The sequence below is a fragment of the Botrytis porri genome, assembly GCF_014898465.1.
Source record: "Botrytis porri strain MUCL 3234 chromosome Unknown BPOR_001, whole genome shotgun sequence".
Classification (NCBI taxonomy): domain Eukaryota; kingdom Fungi; phylum Ascomycota; class Leotiomycetes; order Helotiales; family Sclerotiniaceae; genus Botrytis; species Botrytis porri.
This window is the reverse complement of record NW_024066075.1, coordinates 529,222-543,866: the sequence shown is the minus strand read 5'-3', so window position 1 is coordinate 543,866 and position 14,645 is coordinate 529,222. Positions and strand designations below refer to the sequence as shown.

At 34.9% G+C, this 14,645-nt stretch overlaps 2 protein-coding genes across 2 annotated transcripts; both read left to right on the top strand.

Annotated features, from left to right (window-relative positions):
- Positions 1-157: 157 nt before the first annotated feature.
- Positions 158-2,372, top strand: EAF01_000161 (uncharacterized protein; the record flags this gene model as incomplete). Its single annotated transcript, XM_038908411.1, has 2 exons — positions 158-953; positions 1,006-2,372. The coding sequence occupies 2 exons, from the start codon at positions 158-160 to the stop codon at positions 2,370-2,372; spliced, it is 2,163 nt and encodes a 720-aa protein (XP_038775317.1).
- Positions 2,373-11,659: 9,287 nt separating this feature from the next.
- EAF01_000160 (uncharacterized protein) lies at positions 11,660-13,248 on the top strand (the record flags this gene model as incomplete). The annotated part of the gene is made up of 2 exons (XM_038908410.1): positions 11,660-12,479; positions 12,578-13,248. The coding sequence occupies 2 exons, from the start codon at positions 11,660-11,662 to the stop codon at positions 13,246-13,248; spliced, it is 1,491 nt and encodes a 496-aa protein (XP_038775316.1).
- Positions 13,249-14,645: the final 1,397 nt, after the last annotated feature.

Genomic DNA, 14,645 nt, shown 5'->3' with positions numbered 1-14,645 from the left:
TAGCGTCTTCATTAGTGCCAAAAATTCCAAAAGGCGCATCCGGAAAAGCCCATCGTCATTCATTCTCTCGCGTGCCTTCATTTTTTAATTCCTGTTCAAAGATACGAGTGTTGAGGAAGGATTCTACGACTTCAACCGTCAGGATGAGCTGGAGGTTATGTCGATGAATACAAAACCTAGGTTATGGTCCCAGTTATGGGATCAAGCAAGTTCACTCGCTGCAACAAAGACATGCAAAGAATCTATACGACCTTTCATATCTAATCCGATTCTACTAAATACTACTCGTCGCGCGTTTTCGCAATCCAAAATCAGGTCCTTCTACAGCTCTTCGCCCAAAACTCAAGTTCGAAGGAGTTTTGCCTATGGCGGGGTCTTCTTCCTCGATTTGAGCTCAGGTACCTCCGCAACGCCCTCGATAGCATCATGTTCAACCACAGTGGAGAAGACTCTATATTCAGCATCATCATCGCCAAGACGTCCTTTGACAACATTTCTTCAACAAGAATGGCGACGTGAGATCCATTCAAGTAGTCGGCGAAGGGCAAGAGGTTATGCGAGAAGAAATAAAAGCTCTGCATCAAATTTACAAAATGCTCGGAAAACACCCCAAGAGACCCACAACCCCTCACAGATTACCCCGTCAGTAAAGGAATCGGTGACGGATGCTAACGTCCCACACTCTACCTCGAGCAAGTACCATCTTCCTCATATGCCAAAGATGCCCCATCGGCCGACGAGAGAGGAACTGCTCGCTGCAGCAACGGGATTTTGGTCTCGATTGAAAGTTCGGTTCAAGTGGTTTACGATTAGAGGCGGGCGACCTTGGAATGTTGACGATTGGAGTGCTTTTGTCTCATGGTTCGTCTTAGGAAACATTGCCTGGATTTTTATCGGAACTACAACTTTCTTTTCTCTTGTTATCCTATCTATCAACACTGTTGTCGCTCAAGGTAAGAGCCATAAAAAATCATGAGGACTCTACAATGACTGACTCTAGCTTAGAAACATTGGCAAGATGGGTGGGTGATTACCTTACACATTCGGCAGGTATCAAGGTTGTTTTCGAATCTGCCATTGTGCCGCGATGGAAAGATGGAGTAATTACGTTCCGAAATGTGTTTGTCTCAAGGAGACCAGGACAAGGGAAGACCAAGTTTAGCAAGGGTTCATCTTTGAGTGCTGCGGCAGCGGCTGCCTCTCAACGACAGGTGGATACAGAGGGGAAAAAGGAGGAAGAGGAGGATACAAACTACACTCAGTTTGACGTCACTCTTGATACAGTCAACGTCACTTTATCATTTGTCAAATGGTGGAATGGTAAAGGACTTCTTCGGGACGTAGAAATCAAGGGTGTCAGAGGGGTAATAGATAGAACTTCGGTTCATTGGGGCGACGAATACATCGACCCGAAATCGTTTCGGCATGAGCATAACCCCGGCGATTTCGAGATAGATTCTTTCAAGCTGGAGGATCTATTGGTTACCGTGCACCAACCTAATGGCTTCCGACCCTTCTCTGTCAGTATTTTCTCATGCGACTTGCCCCAGTTACGAAAACAATGGCTATTCTATGATTTCCTTTCGGCGAGCAACATGTCTGGTGCCTTTGACGGATCTCTTTTCACTATCCATCCTCGACAGACCCACGGGTTTGCTGGCTCGCACGCTCTTGACTCTTCTGGAAATGACGGGTCAAGCCTTTGGAAAAAGCAAAGTCGTCTCCGCATAGATGGCCTCAAAATTGACCATCTAAATCGAGGAGTGGAAGGGCCGTTTGGCTGGATTCATGAAGGAAATGTTGACATTGTTTCCGATGTTATGCTTCCAACTGAAGCGGATGACAGTATCGCCAAGGTGATGTCCGACTTCTACGACCGCATGGAAGAAGCTGTAACATCGAATCGTTATTTCCACATCCTTGAAAACAACCCACGAACAGAAGAATCAGAAACACCCGCTGGGCCTGATGCTTCGGCGGAGAAACTTTCTCACGATGACAATAAACGCTATATTGTCATGGATCTTCGCATTCATCTTAATGACGTGAAAGCGGCCGTGCCACTCTTCACTCGCGACTTATCCTACGTCAACCAGGCCCTGATTCGACCCATCGTCGCTTATATCAACGCGAAGAAAACATTTATTCCTATAAATTGTCGAATCGTGAAACGAGCTAGTGATTTTGATGGTAGCTGGACCATCTTCGATAGCGGATTAATGGATGATATGTCCGCAGAGACGTATGAAGCATTTGCGAAAGATGTGGTAGATAGTCAGGCACGCCTACGTCGGTTGAAAAAGGTGGGATTTTGGTCAATTTCTATGGCAATCCAGGCAATATTTATGGGCATGGCTGGAAATGTCGCTTGAACCGTCAATTGATCAAACTTATGAATGGGCTGGTTCAAGGCCTGCATGCAAGGCCATGGGATTCTCCTCTTACTGTGAGGTATAATGACCTTTTTGTATAAAATGGTGTGGCAATGGATGGGCAGTGCATAGCTTGGTTTTGCTTTTATGGTTGAATGGGCATGGCGTTTAGATATCCCCCTCAAAAAATGGATTAGCAGGTGGGAGAATAGGAGTTAGGTTTTGAAGCGTGCTCGTACAGGTCTATACGTGCATTTCTATAGATTAATGAGATGCAAATGGAATTAGATACGTTTCCTGCAGTCAGTCATTGCTCCGCCTTCATTCACGTGATGTTAGTTTTAGATATCCGGGCTTGAAAGATCGACTCATTCACCTCATTATCATCATTATCGTATATAAGCCTACCTACTAGCGAGGCGTAGATAGCAAAATATCGAGAATTCGCAGAAAGTATGAAGCTTAGGACTAGACAGTGAACCTTCAGACTTTGAATCCACATCCTCTTCTGTTGCGTCGCCCGTGAACTTTGTAGCTTTGCCTTTCACTTTGTGCTGTTATGTTTTAAGTTTCATGAATTTTTCCTGGTTGTAAAATTATGTCAGTAGTAATTGCTCTAGAAGGTTTTCAGTAGGGATGGGCGGATTATATAATTTGAGGATTGAATATATATTTCTATATTATTATACTTTTTGAGTGTGATTAAATATTACGTCTTTTTCTTATAATGTTAAGAACTATTACTTAAAAGTTGACAAGAGAGGGTGGAATTTACATATAAATTCGTAATTACAATCTATTCATATTACCTTATATATTCTCAATCCTTTATAACATAATATAATTCTTACCCCCTCTTTTAAATAAAAACTTAAAGCTTACATAAAAGAAATACTCAGAAAATTGAAATTTACTTACTTTATAGCATTTCGTTATTAATCTAATTAATTTAATATCTTCAAATCATACTAGAAAACTTCAAATCCTAATATTTTTTTGAGAAATCACAATAAATTAAGACTTTCTTTTTAAATCTTGAAAATCTTACTAATATTCAATTATTTATATATAAAAATATAAAACACCTCTTCTTTCAAAGTTAATTTTCAACCTGTTAACTACTACTATTAATAATATATCATCTAAAAGAATATTCTCTTATATAAATTTCATTCAAACTAAACTACAAAATCGACTTTCTATTAAAATAATGAATAAATTAGTATTTATTTATATAAATTCACAAACATTACAGACTATAAAAAAAAGATGATTCATTCTTTTATATCTATAAAAGATTATAAGAAAACTTAACTCTTAATTTAAAAGACGATATTATATTTAATACTAACGTGATTTATCAGTGAGTGGGTCATATCAGTGGATGGGTCACCCATTTTACATACAAAATTCGTCTGTGCGTAACCGTGCACTTTCTTTATCTGATAATATAATTTGAAAAAATCTGAAAATATTGAAATTCAACTATATAAATATTATAAAAATTTAATCATTTATTAAAAATTTGAATTATTATAGTAGTTATTATAAAAATAATTTTTTTGTAACGAAAATCGTGACAATTTTCACTTTTTTTAGAATATAATATAAATATTTATATAAAGAATAGATTTATAAAAAGTTGATTGTTTATTATTATTGAAAATTCTTTTCTTTTTTTAAAATAATGATTAGTTATTAAAATAAGAATATTTAAAAAGACCTAATTTTGATGTATTTTCAAATGACCCATTCACTGATAAACCACGTTAGCTTAAAACCTAAAGTTGATAATATTACTAAAACTTTCGAAAGTATAAATCTTTCTAAAATTAATATTTGAATAAAATTAATAATTCTATTCAAAACTTTTCTTTCAAAATATTTTTAATCTTATATAATTCAATTAGATTTAAGAATTCCTCTCGAAATCTTTTTAATAAATCTCTTCAATCCTCATTTTCTATACTCAGAATAATGGATTTTGATTAATATTACATACTATATTTCAGTAATGAATATGCGAGATTGTAATCTTATATTCTGAAAATGCTCAACCTGTCACGGAGCCAAGTACTCTACCACTAAGCTACGTAACCCCAAAAGGGTATAAGTAGTTTGATCAACATCAAACCTACTAAGTAGAGCTATAACCAATCCATGACACAACCCTAGTTTTCAGAGGTCAGTCCGTTGGCCTCGTCTATTCGCACGTGAGTCCGAATTTGATCATTTTAATCTTTACTAGAATCTTCTAGTCGATTAACAATAAATCAAGTACAGGTATTACAGATATGAAAAAAAGTGGACCAAAAATCATCGAATCATTGGACGCATCATGAAATAGTCGAACCTAAGCATTGTTTCCTCTCTTACGAATAGGTCTAGCATGTAAACGAATAGGAGGGTTAGCGGGTATAGAATAATACTTAGACAATGATACAAAGTCATTTGTGAATTGATAAGCACTAACTTCAAAGAGCTATGTTGCTAAATTTGTCAATTAAGATGTAAATCATGATTGATATAATATCTCAATGTCAAGTCTTTAATAATACTCGTCTTGAATATAACGTAATTTAGACTAGAAGACATCTAGTTATGAATAATACTTTACTAAATAGGAAATTTATAGTAGTAATGTAGATACTGGAGATTCAGCTACAAGATACCACAGGGGTCTAGGTAGTCTAGGAAGCCTTAGACTCTAGGCCAATATTAGTTATAGAGAAACCTAGATTACAGAATGTAAGTCCTAAAATAGTATATCCTAAAAGGAATAGAAATAAGGAATGGAAATAAACCTGACTAGGATTAATAATACTCTAGAGGATTAGCCCCAGAACAAAAGGATAGTTAGAGGAATAGGAGTCTAAAAATAAGTATCATGTAACTCAAAGTCGATCGACTTATTAATCGACTTTTCGATCGACTTATTGATTGATTTTAGGATGAAGATCTATATAAGGAATGAGTTTCGTTATAATATAGAGCTTCGTACTTAAGATCAATTATTAGTTTTATTATTATAGTTACAAGAATTACAACTAGCTATTAAACCATTATTGAATTCCTACTTGAAGTTTAGTTTAAACTACCTCGAAAGATCTCTAGCCATTTCTACATAACCCTAGAGACAGCTTTCGTAACATTGACGAGATATTATAAGAGTTAACTTATGAATATCTCTTAATATATAAACTCCTATATCTTAAGAATTGTTAGAATTGTTTATTAGAAATGAAGTAATTAGAATGTAAAGTTTAATATCAAACAATCAAAGAATGATTTTATTAAAAATTTCAAAAGTTAAAGAAGTACCTCGTTAATTCATACACCTACAGAAAAGCTTAGTTATACCGGACTGGGATATACCGGAAACTTGAATATACCGGACTTTTCTTCCATTTTTTTCTTAAATTTATATGGGAATATCGGAATTTTAATGAAAACCGATATACCGGATTAAATTGACTAAATTCCGGTATAAATTTTAGTGGTCAATTTGACTGAATAAGCTATATTTCGGCTGAATAAGCTATATTTTGGATGAGTAAGCTTGAAAGGCTATTATTGTGACACTTTGCCGTAGAAGAACTGCGAGAGGAGGGTACAATTTATCCTTAGAATCTACAACTACAGAATCAAGAGCAAAGCGCTCATGGAGCGCACCTATATACTAGCTATGTACACGTGATCGTGCACGTGAGCGCATGCGCACGTGAGCGATCGCAGTTGCGATTGAGGCCGATCCGTGACAATTATCACATGATATTTTCTCGAAAATATCTGGGTTTAAAGCTGAAATCGAATATAAATTCTGGTTAGAAAGCTTGGGCCATCATTTTTTATACCGGAATCTTCTTTATACCGGATTTCATTGGTCGAAAATTTCAGTCCGATATAATCAAGTTTTTCTATACTAGTTAATCAAGCTTTTAATTAGTCAAGTTGAAGGCTTAATTTGATTACGTAAGCACCTGGATATATCGGCTTTATTGGTCAAATTTTTCGATACTATATAACAAGATTCTATTATACCTCTTTCGAGATATAAGGAGATATTATAAGAATACGAATTAAATTCGTCGAGTAGAGTCTAGGCCACCGGAGGTACTATAATACTCGTAGAAGATCTATAGTTTAAATAGTTCGAGAACTCTTATACAGATTATAGAGTGATCTATAGGCTTAGCTTATACTAAGAGATATCTATGATTCTATGAAAATATTATAGATTATAAATTAGTAAAAGCAAACTTAGTAAATATATACTTATTAATTATGTAATCTTATATCTACATAGTATATCATTTTCATATTTATTAGATTTATAAAACCCCTTCTGATTGATTATAAATAATATATAAAACTTTTAATTGATTGAATTTAGTTATTATAATCGAGTAGAGAGAGAACTTAATTATTCTAGTATTACGAGAGCTGTCTTTAGGATTACGTGGAAGTAGCTAGAGATCTCTCGAGGTGGTTTAGACTAAACTTTAAATTTATTTATTTATTTATTTATTATTTTACATCCGGGGGGCAAGCCATAGGGGCTCGCCACAACCTCCCAGGGGGGTACTAGGGATAGATTAAGCTAACAGTTCTATATACATATAATTGTCCGCTTAACTAAGCGTTCCGTTCTTCTACAACTGTGATATTGGTGGAAAGTAGGTAGTGTTATAAGCGCTATTTATTGCTTTCACTAGTAAGTTTAGGCTGTCCAGTTTATTTTATATTGAGGAGTCCAGGGTGTTACGACGGCATCCAACATACCGCGTCACATGACATAAATTACACGTGATGGAGCGTCAAGGAGCTTCAGCGCTCCTGGAGCGCGTTGCGATCCTTAACGATCCAACATATTGGAGAGATCTTAGGGATTAGGATAGAGAATGAAGGTCTATATAAGGGAATGGGTTTTATTATAATATAAAGCTTTGTGCTTAAGAATAATTATTAGTTTTATTATTATAATTATGAGAATTACAATTAATTATAACCTTATTGAATTCCTATTTAAAGTCTAAACTAAACCACTTTAAAAGAACTCTAGACACTTCCACATGACCCTAGAGGCAGCTCCCGTAACACAGGGGTTATTCGAGGTTTTAAAAAAGGCAGGGTTTGTAGGTTGATAAAGGCCAGGGTGATTGTAGGCTATTGTAAATAGATGGTTATATTATTAAGAGAGAAGAAGGGATATTGTGTTTACTTGAGTATAAATAGAATTACTTCTTAGAAGTGAGGAGGTAGAGTAGTGATGGAGTAAAGGCTTTCATTGGGGCTAAAGGATTGAAAAGGGATTTTGATTTCCTTTTTTAATTATATATAAATAATGAGCTATAAATTAAAAGGTAATTAAGCTTTGAAAAGACAAATATTAATCGAAAAATGATTCAGAATAAAAGCGGATACGAATCGCTTTATTACTGAGCTAGTCATTTCTTACGGAGAACTATTACGGGAGTTGCCTTTAGGGTTACGTAAAAGTGTCTAGAGTTCTCTCGAGATAGTTTAGACTAAACTTCAAATAAGAATTTAATAAGGTTGTAATTGGTTACAATTCTTGTAACTATAATAACAAAACTAATAATTGTTCTTAAGCATGAAGCTTTATATTGTAATGAAACCCATTCCCTTATATAGACCTTTGTACTGAAATTGATTAACAAGTCGATTACCATAAAGTCGATTTCGATAAGTCGATTTCCTGATCACGTGATGTCCATCTTGTGACTAATAATGATACTACCGCTTATCTAACCTATACTCTTTAGCCGATTATCCCTACAGCGCTGTTTCTATAGGTCCCAACACCAAGGCCTTAGGTTTATCTTATAATCCATGTTGCGGTGCGGGTACCTCCGTAATAAGAATAATGGTCCTTTTGTTACTAAACTTTAAATAGGAATTCAATAAGTTCATAAGTTAACTGGTTTACAATTCTTATAATTATAATATAAGTTAATGATTGTTTTGAATACACAAAGCTTTATATTATAATGAAACTCATTCTCTTATATAAACCTTTATACTTTGATCGTATCGATAAGTTTACTCGATAAGTCGAGTTAACAAGTCGAGTTAATAAGTCGAATTGACTTTCTTTTATATAACATTTATTCTTATAATCTAATAAGACTACTGTTTATTTAATCTATACTTATTAAAGAATAGATACTAATAAAAATAGATATTTATCTTTTTATAGATATTACTTACTATTGATTTAAGAAGAATACGAAAGACGTAGCGCCTGCGTATTCGTAGGTTTTTAAATGTCTATATTATATTCTGTCTAAAGAGCTAGCTATGTATAGAAAGTAGTAGGCCTTATATAGATACTACTGAAAGAGCTATGTTACAACGGATTAGTAACAGGCTGTAGAATCACTGACTTATAGGCTATAATGATATTATAGGCCTCAGTGATTCAGCTGTAGTATACTGGGGGACACTAGGCACCTAAGGAAAGCCTCAGGCATGTATATAGTATTAGTTATAGGATACTCTAGAAACCTAGAACATAGTTCTCAGAACAGTAGGTCTTAGGAAAGACAGAATATAGTAAGTAAGAAGGTTTTATTAGAATTAATAATATCCTAGAGGATTAGCCTCAGGATAAAAGAATAAGCTAGAATATCAAGAGTCATGGGATTAGTGTTCTGTAATAAATAGCTTAGGAACGATAGTGTTTTAGGAGCGACTAGCTGTTTCAGCTGTTCAAGTAAGATAAAAATTTATATAAGAGAATGAGTTTCATTATAATGTAGAGCTTTGTACTCAAGAATAATTATTAGTTTTATTATTATAGTTACGAGAATTGTAATCAGTTATAATCTTATTAAATTCCTATTTGAAATTTAATCTAAACTATCTCGAGAGATCTCTAGACATTTTCACGTGACCCTAGAGGCAGCTCCCGTAACAAGCTAGTCTCTTTCGCATTCGCCTAAAGCTCAATATAATAGTCATTGAATTAAAGTCATTCACCTACGTTCATACACTTACCTATATGATTATTCTTATTTTTAGTCACCTTTAGATCTTATAGTTCCTATAATGTCGTTTTCGTAGGTCGTAATACTAAAGACTTGTATTTATATTATAATTCATATTATAGTACGAGTATCTCCCGTAGCATCTAGCTGAGTAAAGAGGAAAACCTTTAATAAAATCTACGATATTCTTTAAATTAAGTATATAACTATAAAGAATTAAATAAAGTAATTAAAAAAGTAATATTTAGATAGAAATAGTTAAAAGCTTTCTGTCGGAACGTACGATCATGTGTTTAAGCGAATCGTATGATTCTTCTCTTTCTTATAAGGAGGAGGAGAATTATATCTTTATATAGATTATCTTAATTATATTTATTCATTTTGTATAGACTTTTATAGTGCTTTACCTGATGATACGGATTTAGACCCCCCCCCCTTAAGTAATTCAAATACTTTTCGATGATATAGTTACTTTTAGAATAGATACTATAATAGTAGTAGAATTAATTAATTAAATTAAAAGCATTGACGTAGTTTATCATCGAGTAGACTATATTATTAAATGAGTTACTTTGAAATACATTAAAATCAGTCTTTTTTTAATATTTAAATTTTAATAATCCATTGATATTTTTTAAAAAATAAAAAAGATTTATTATTAAGAAAAAATCTCTTATAAGAACATTTAGTTTTTAAATAAAAATTTCTATTATGTTTTATAAAAAGTGAAAACTATTATAATTTCTATTACAAAAAACCTATTTCTATAATAACTATTATTGTTGGGCAGACTTGGTAAGATGTGTATACACAATATGTATAAATAAAAGAGTTGTTTATTTCTATCTACCCTCTTCATATAAAAAGGGAATTACTATATCTATATATATATACTATCCCCACTTACACACTTCGTGCGTATGTGGGGTAAAGCGTGATATGTAATGTCATGTTGTTGGTCACGTGTTCCGACAATTATATAAATTCAAATTTTCAGTAAATCATTAAATTTTTATAATATTTATAATATTTATATAATCAAATTTTATAGTTTCAAATTTTAAAAAATATATTATTAAACGAAGAAAGTATACGATTATATATAAACGAATTTTATATGTATTCAAAGTAGTTTACTTAATAATAAAATCTATTCGATAATAAATTATATTAATTAAAAGACATTTGAAAGTATATTTGTAAGTAGAGATCCTATGGCCTGAGGCATGTTTGCCTTCGACGTTTTTCAATATTAGAATTTAGATTAGAATCTAAATTAGCCCCTAAATCGCTTGATACGAATTCCTTAATTACTTTAATTATAAATCCTCGAGTAGTTATTCTTTATTAGCTCGAGCCCCACCCGGCTTAGTTACTATGTCCTCGTGACACTATGAAATTAAAAGACTATATTTCATAGTAATAAATTTCTAATATTTATACTTCCCTGATTCAATAGGTCTCTAAGAGTGAATTGAATTACTATTATAGCCTATACGTTGGTGATTCTACAGCCTGTTACTAATCCGTTGTAACAGTCAGTTCGTATACTTACTAGTAATCTCTCTAATATTAATCGACTATATCGACGAATGTCTAAAAGTCTTTAAATTTTATTGAAATAATCATATGATATTAATATTTCGATCGATTTTACTACTAAAATCGACCTTTTTATATCGAAATCAGTAAAAAAAGTTGTCCGATATATAGTATAAAAGCGATTTCCGATATAATTATATTAAAAATAATAAAATCAGGAAAAATTTTCCGTTAAAACCAGGCTCTATTAAGCGAGTACGAGTGATCTCCGATCGGCCCCGTTATAAAAATATAGTAATATGAAACCTTAAATCTAAGGATCTACAGGCTTGACCTACGATAAGACTATAGTTTCTTACGCTACAAGAAGACTATGAAATCATTAGAACATTTAAGGACTATATAAAGATCAGTATGTGCCCCGGTTTGAGTAGAAAAGATTTCAATTCATTATTATATACTTATTCTCTCGGAGTTCATTCGACTTATTCTCTACTATAGATATAATAATAATTCTTTAAGTTAAAAATACTATATCTATTTAATAATAGTTATCTCTAAAGAATATTTCTGTTTTCATACTATAATTCATATTTAATATATTTTAAAAATATTATAACTAATATTTATTAAAGATTAATTTTGTAATAAATCTTAGGTAAATCCCCGGTCATATTAATATAAACCCATCGATTATTCACGATAGTAATACTAATGTCGCTGATGACAGTCAACATGATGTCTTGGGAAGGCTTTCCCATGGAGATTCGTCTCGCGGTTTTGGAAGAGTTAATGCAGGATGGTTGTAGCTTGGCTGGCTTCGCCACAGTGTCACGAGAGTGGCAGATGGTCATCGAGCCTTATAACTTCTCCCGGATTAAACTAACGCCGGCACGCCTCGCCGATTTTGGTCAGATGCTCCATCGCAATAGGAGTCTCGTGCGCTACATTTGGCTTTGCTTGGAACTCAAAGAATATGATTGCACCGAATGTGACGCTCAAGATCCAGAGTTGTATAGCATAAGCAACGTAGACAATACCTTGATAGCCACATCAATTCAAAATCTCTTCACAACACTTAGCGTATGGGAACCAGGCAATAGCTTGCTGCTAGATATCAGCGTCTACTCCCTCAGTGACTCGAAGCATTGGTTCAAATATCTGACCTTTGAGCCTGATGTTGCTTTCGATATATTTCGCCGGAATCAACAGACAGTGGCTTCAACGAAGGTCAGACCTACTGACCACCGCGTATACCGCCACGGATGGATTGATGGTAGTCAAAATTCCACTGCATCCTATCTCGCCATAGAAAAAATCTTTGGTGAAATCTTTGGCGAGAGCCCATTTGATAATGAAGAACAAGAGGATCAGTGGTGGCAGCAACTGCCGTTAGTCCCAGCAGTAACAGGTTTGCTTCTCCGTCAACAGAGCCGCCGACGATGGAGGCCGGCCACATTGGCACGTATGTTTGCCCGTCTGCCTGGACTCCAGGAAATTCATTACGAGCCTTGGAGGGAATGGGACAATTCTATGCAGAAGTGGACGGACCAATGTGAGTGCTGCTGTGTCAATTCATTGTTTTCCGCCACTTCTACATTTAGGTCAAACTCATGATCCTTGACAACTTGCTAATACTCTTATTCTATGTAGCTTTACAACGTCTTTTTGAATCGCTTTCTTGCTCTCAATTACAGAGACTCGTAATCTTTGAGAATTTCGACCAAACCTACCCAGCTGGCTACGGGGGTTCGTATTGTCGCCCTATGCGAATACCATGCTCTTCTGTTAGTAGGGCGCTTGCTAACGCCAGTCTCACACTTGAACATCTCTCAACATCGTTCATGGTAGAAGCTAGCCATTTTTTCAAAGCTCGAGAACTTTCCTGGAAGTGGCCTAACTTGACATGGCTTGCGCTGACTTCACGACTGCTCGTGCCACAGGAGCGCTCGGCGGAGTTGGATGATATGCTTCAGACAGCAGCAGCGGCGGCTATGAATATGCCAAATCTTGAAACAATGGAAATATGGAACGGAGAGAAGGGGTTAGTGATGCTCTTTAGATACCAACGCAATAAGCGAGGGCAACCTGCTGAGATAATCTGTAAAGGAACATGGGAGCTGACCTTGCGACCCCTTGTAATACAGGCTTGGGACTCCGTATCATTGAAGCATTGCGGCCAAGGAAATGTTATCATCAAGGAGTTACTGGATATTACTGACAGTATCAAGTCTCATGGTGACGCCATCCGCCATTTGGAATTGTCAAGGCCTGTCGTTCGCCCTGTCTCACTGCGCCAGATTCAGATGAAGCACACAATTTGAGAAGTAATGTAAAGTTGATAGCTAGATCTCTACTGAGAGCTAAAGATATACAGAATAGCTTAATATAAATAAGAATATCTCTACACTTTTGGTAAGATTTAATTGTTGTTGACAACTCATTGAGCCATTGCATCTCAGAATCAATTATAAGGAGAATTATCGACAAGCACAATATAAGATCATCAGCACTACCCTCCAGACTATATTAGTACCCATTGCTCATCATTCCGAATATTCTCATTAGCAACTGCTATCGATTAAAGCGATAGTAGCAGGAAATCGATTGATTGAGAAAGCGGGATATCGGTTATTCGCAATGACTAAATAACTTTAAGAGAATTCAATGAAGGTATTAAAAAAGCAGTCGTAGAAGGAAAGAGAAGATATGATTCTCACGAAACACCTTGTAGCTATTACTATATTCAATATTTAATATTTGATATAAAGTTCTTTAGATCCTTCTTCAGATTTGCTTTATATCTCATTTGTTCTTTACTCATAGCTGACATTACTTCTTGATATATTATACCAAAATAGTCCTCTCCTTTCGTACCTTTTCTGAGATCCTAACTAATAAGGAAGAACGACTAGATTATCAATATGTATATAACAAGATCATATTCTCCCCCTTTCGTTGATTTCTCTCCATTATCATTAATACCATTACCACCACCATTACTATTAATATTAATGTAAGTCATTCATTTTATTAGTTCTTCTATATTATGAAGTGCTTCATATTTGAAACATTGATAGCGATTAAAGACATCCATGCATGATACATGTTATGCAGCTTAGCTAATCATTCCTACCAATAGGAGTTAGGTTACTCACAGAGAATCGCTTCCATCGAAGCTCGTAGAGTCCTTCAGAAAGCACGTGCTAACACCATTGCCATATCTCAAGCTGTTCTTAATGGGCAACTTCCCATCGACGAATGGCGTCGAGCCCACTGGCTCGAAATTGTAGCAGAAGCTGCATGTATCGCAGCCGAACGTGGATTTGGTCATTACATCCGTTAGCAAAGACAGATTCCACCAGTCAAGAAAAATGGGTGAAGAGCACTGGCGTTCTACATCAGTTTGAGTCCTTTGATGTTATCCTGTTATCGGCCGCGAGTTTCCAGATGTCAATTTGGTAGAATGGCTTCAAGCTCCCAATGCCGATGCGCTCTTACGTGAACTTGCTCTCACTAGTAAGTCCCAATGTAACACCATACTATCACGAGTCTTTGAATGCTAACAATGACTTAGTATCTCAACGTGGCGTTGTTTTTCTTCCGCAAACAAGATAACCTCATTTCCGATTTGCAAAAAGAACTTGTCCAACGCATTGGTCTCCTTTCAGGAAAGCCATCCACTTCAGGTCTTCACACCCATCCACTTCTCAATCCAGAG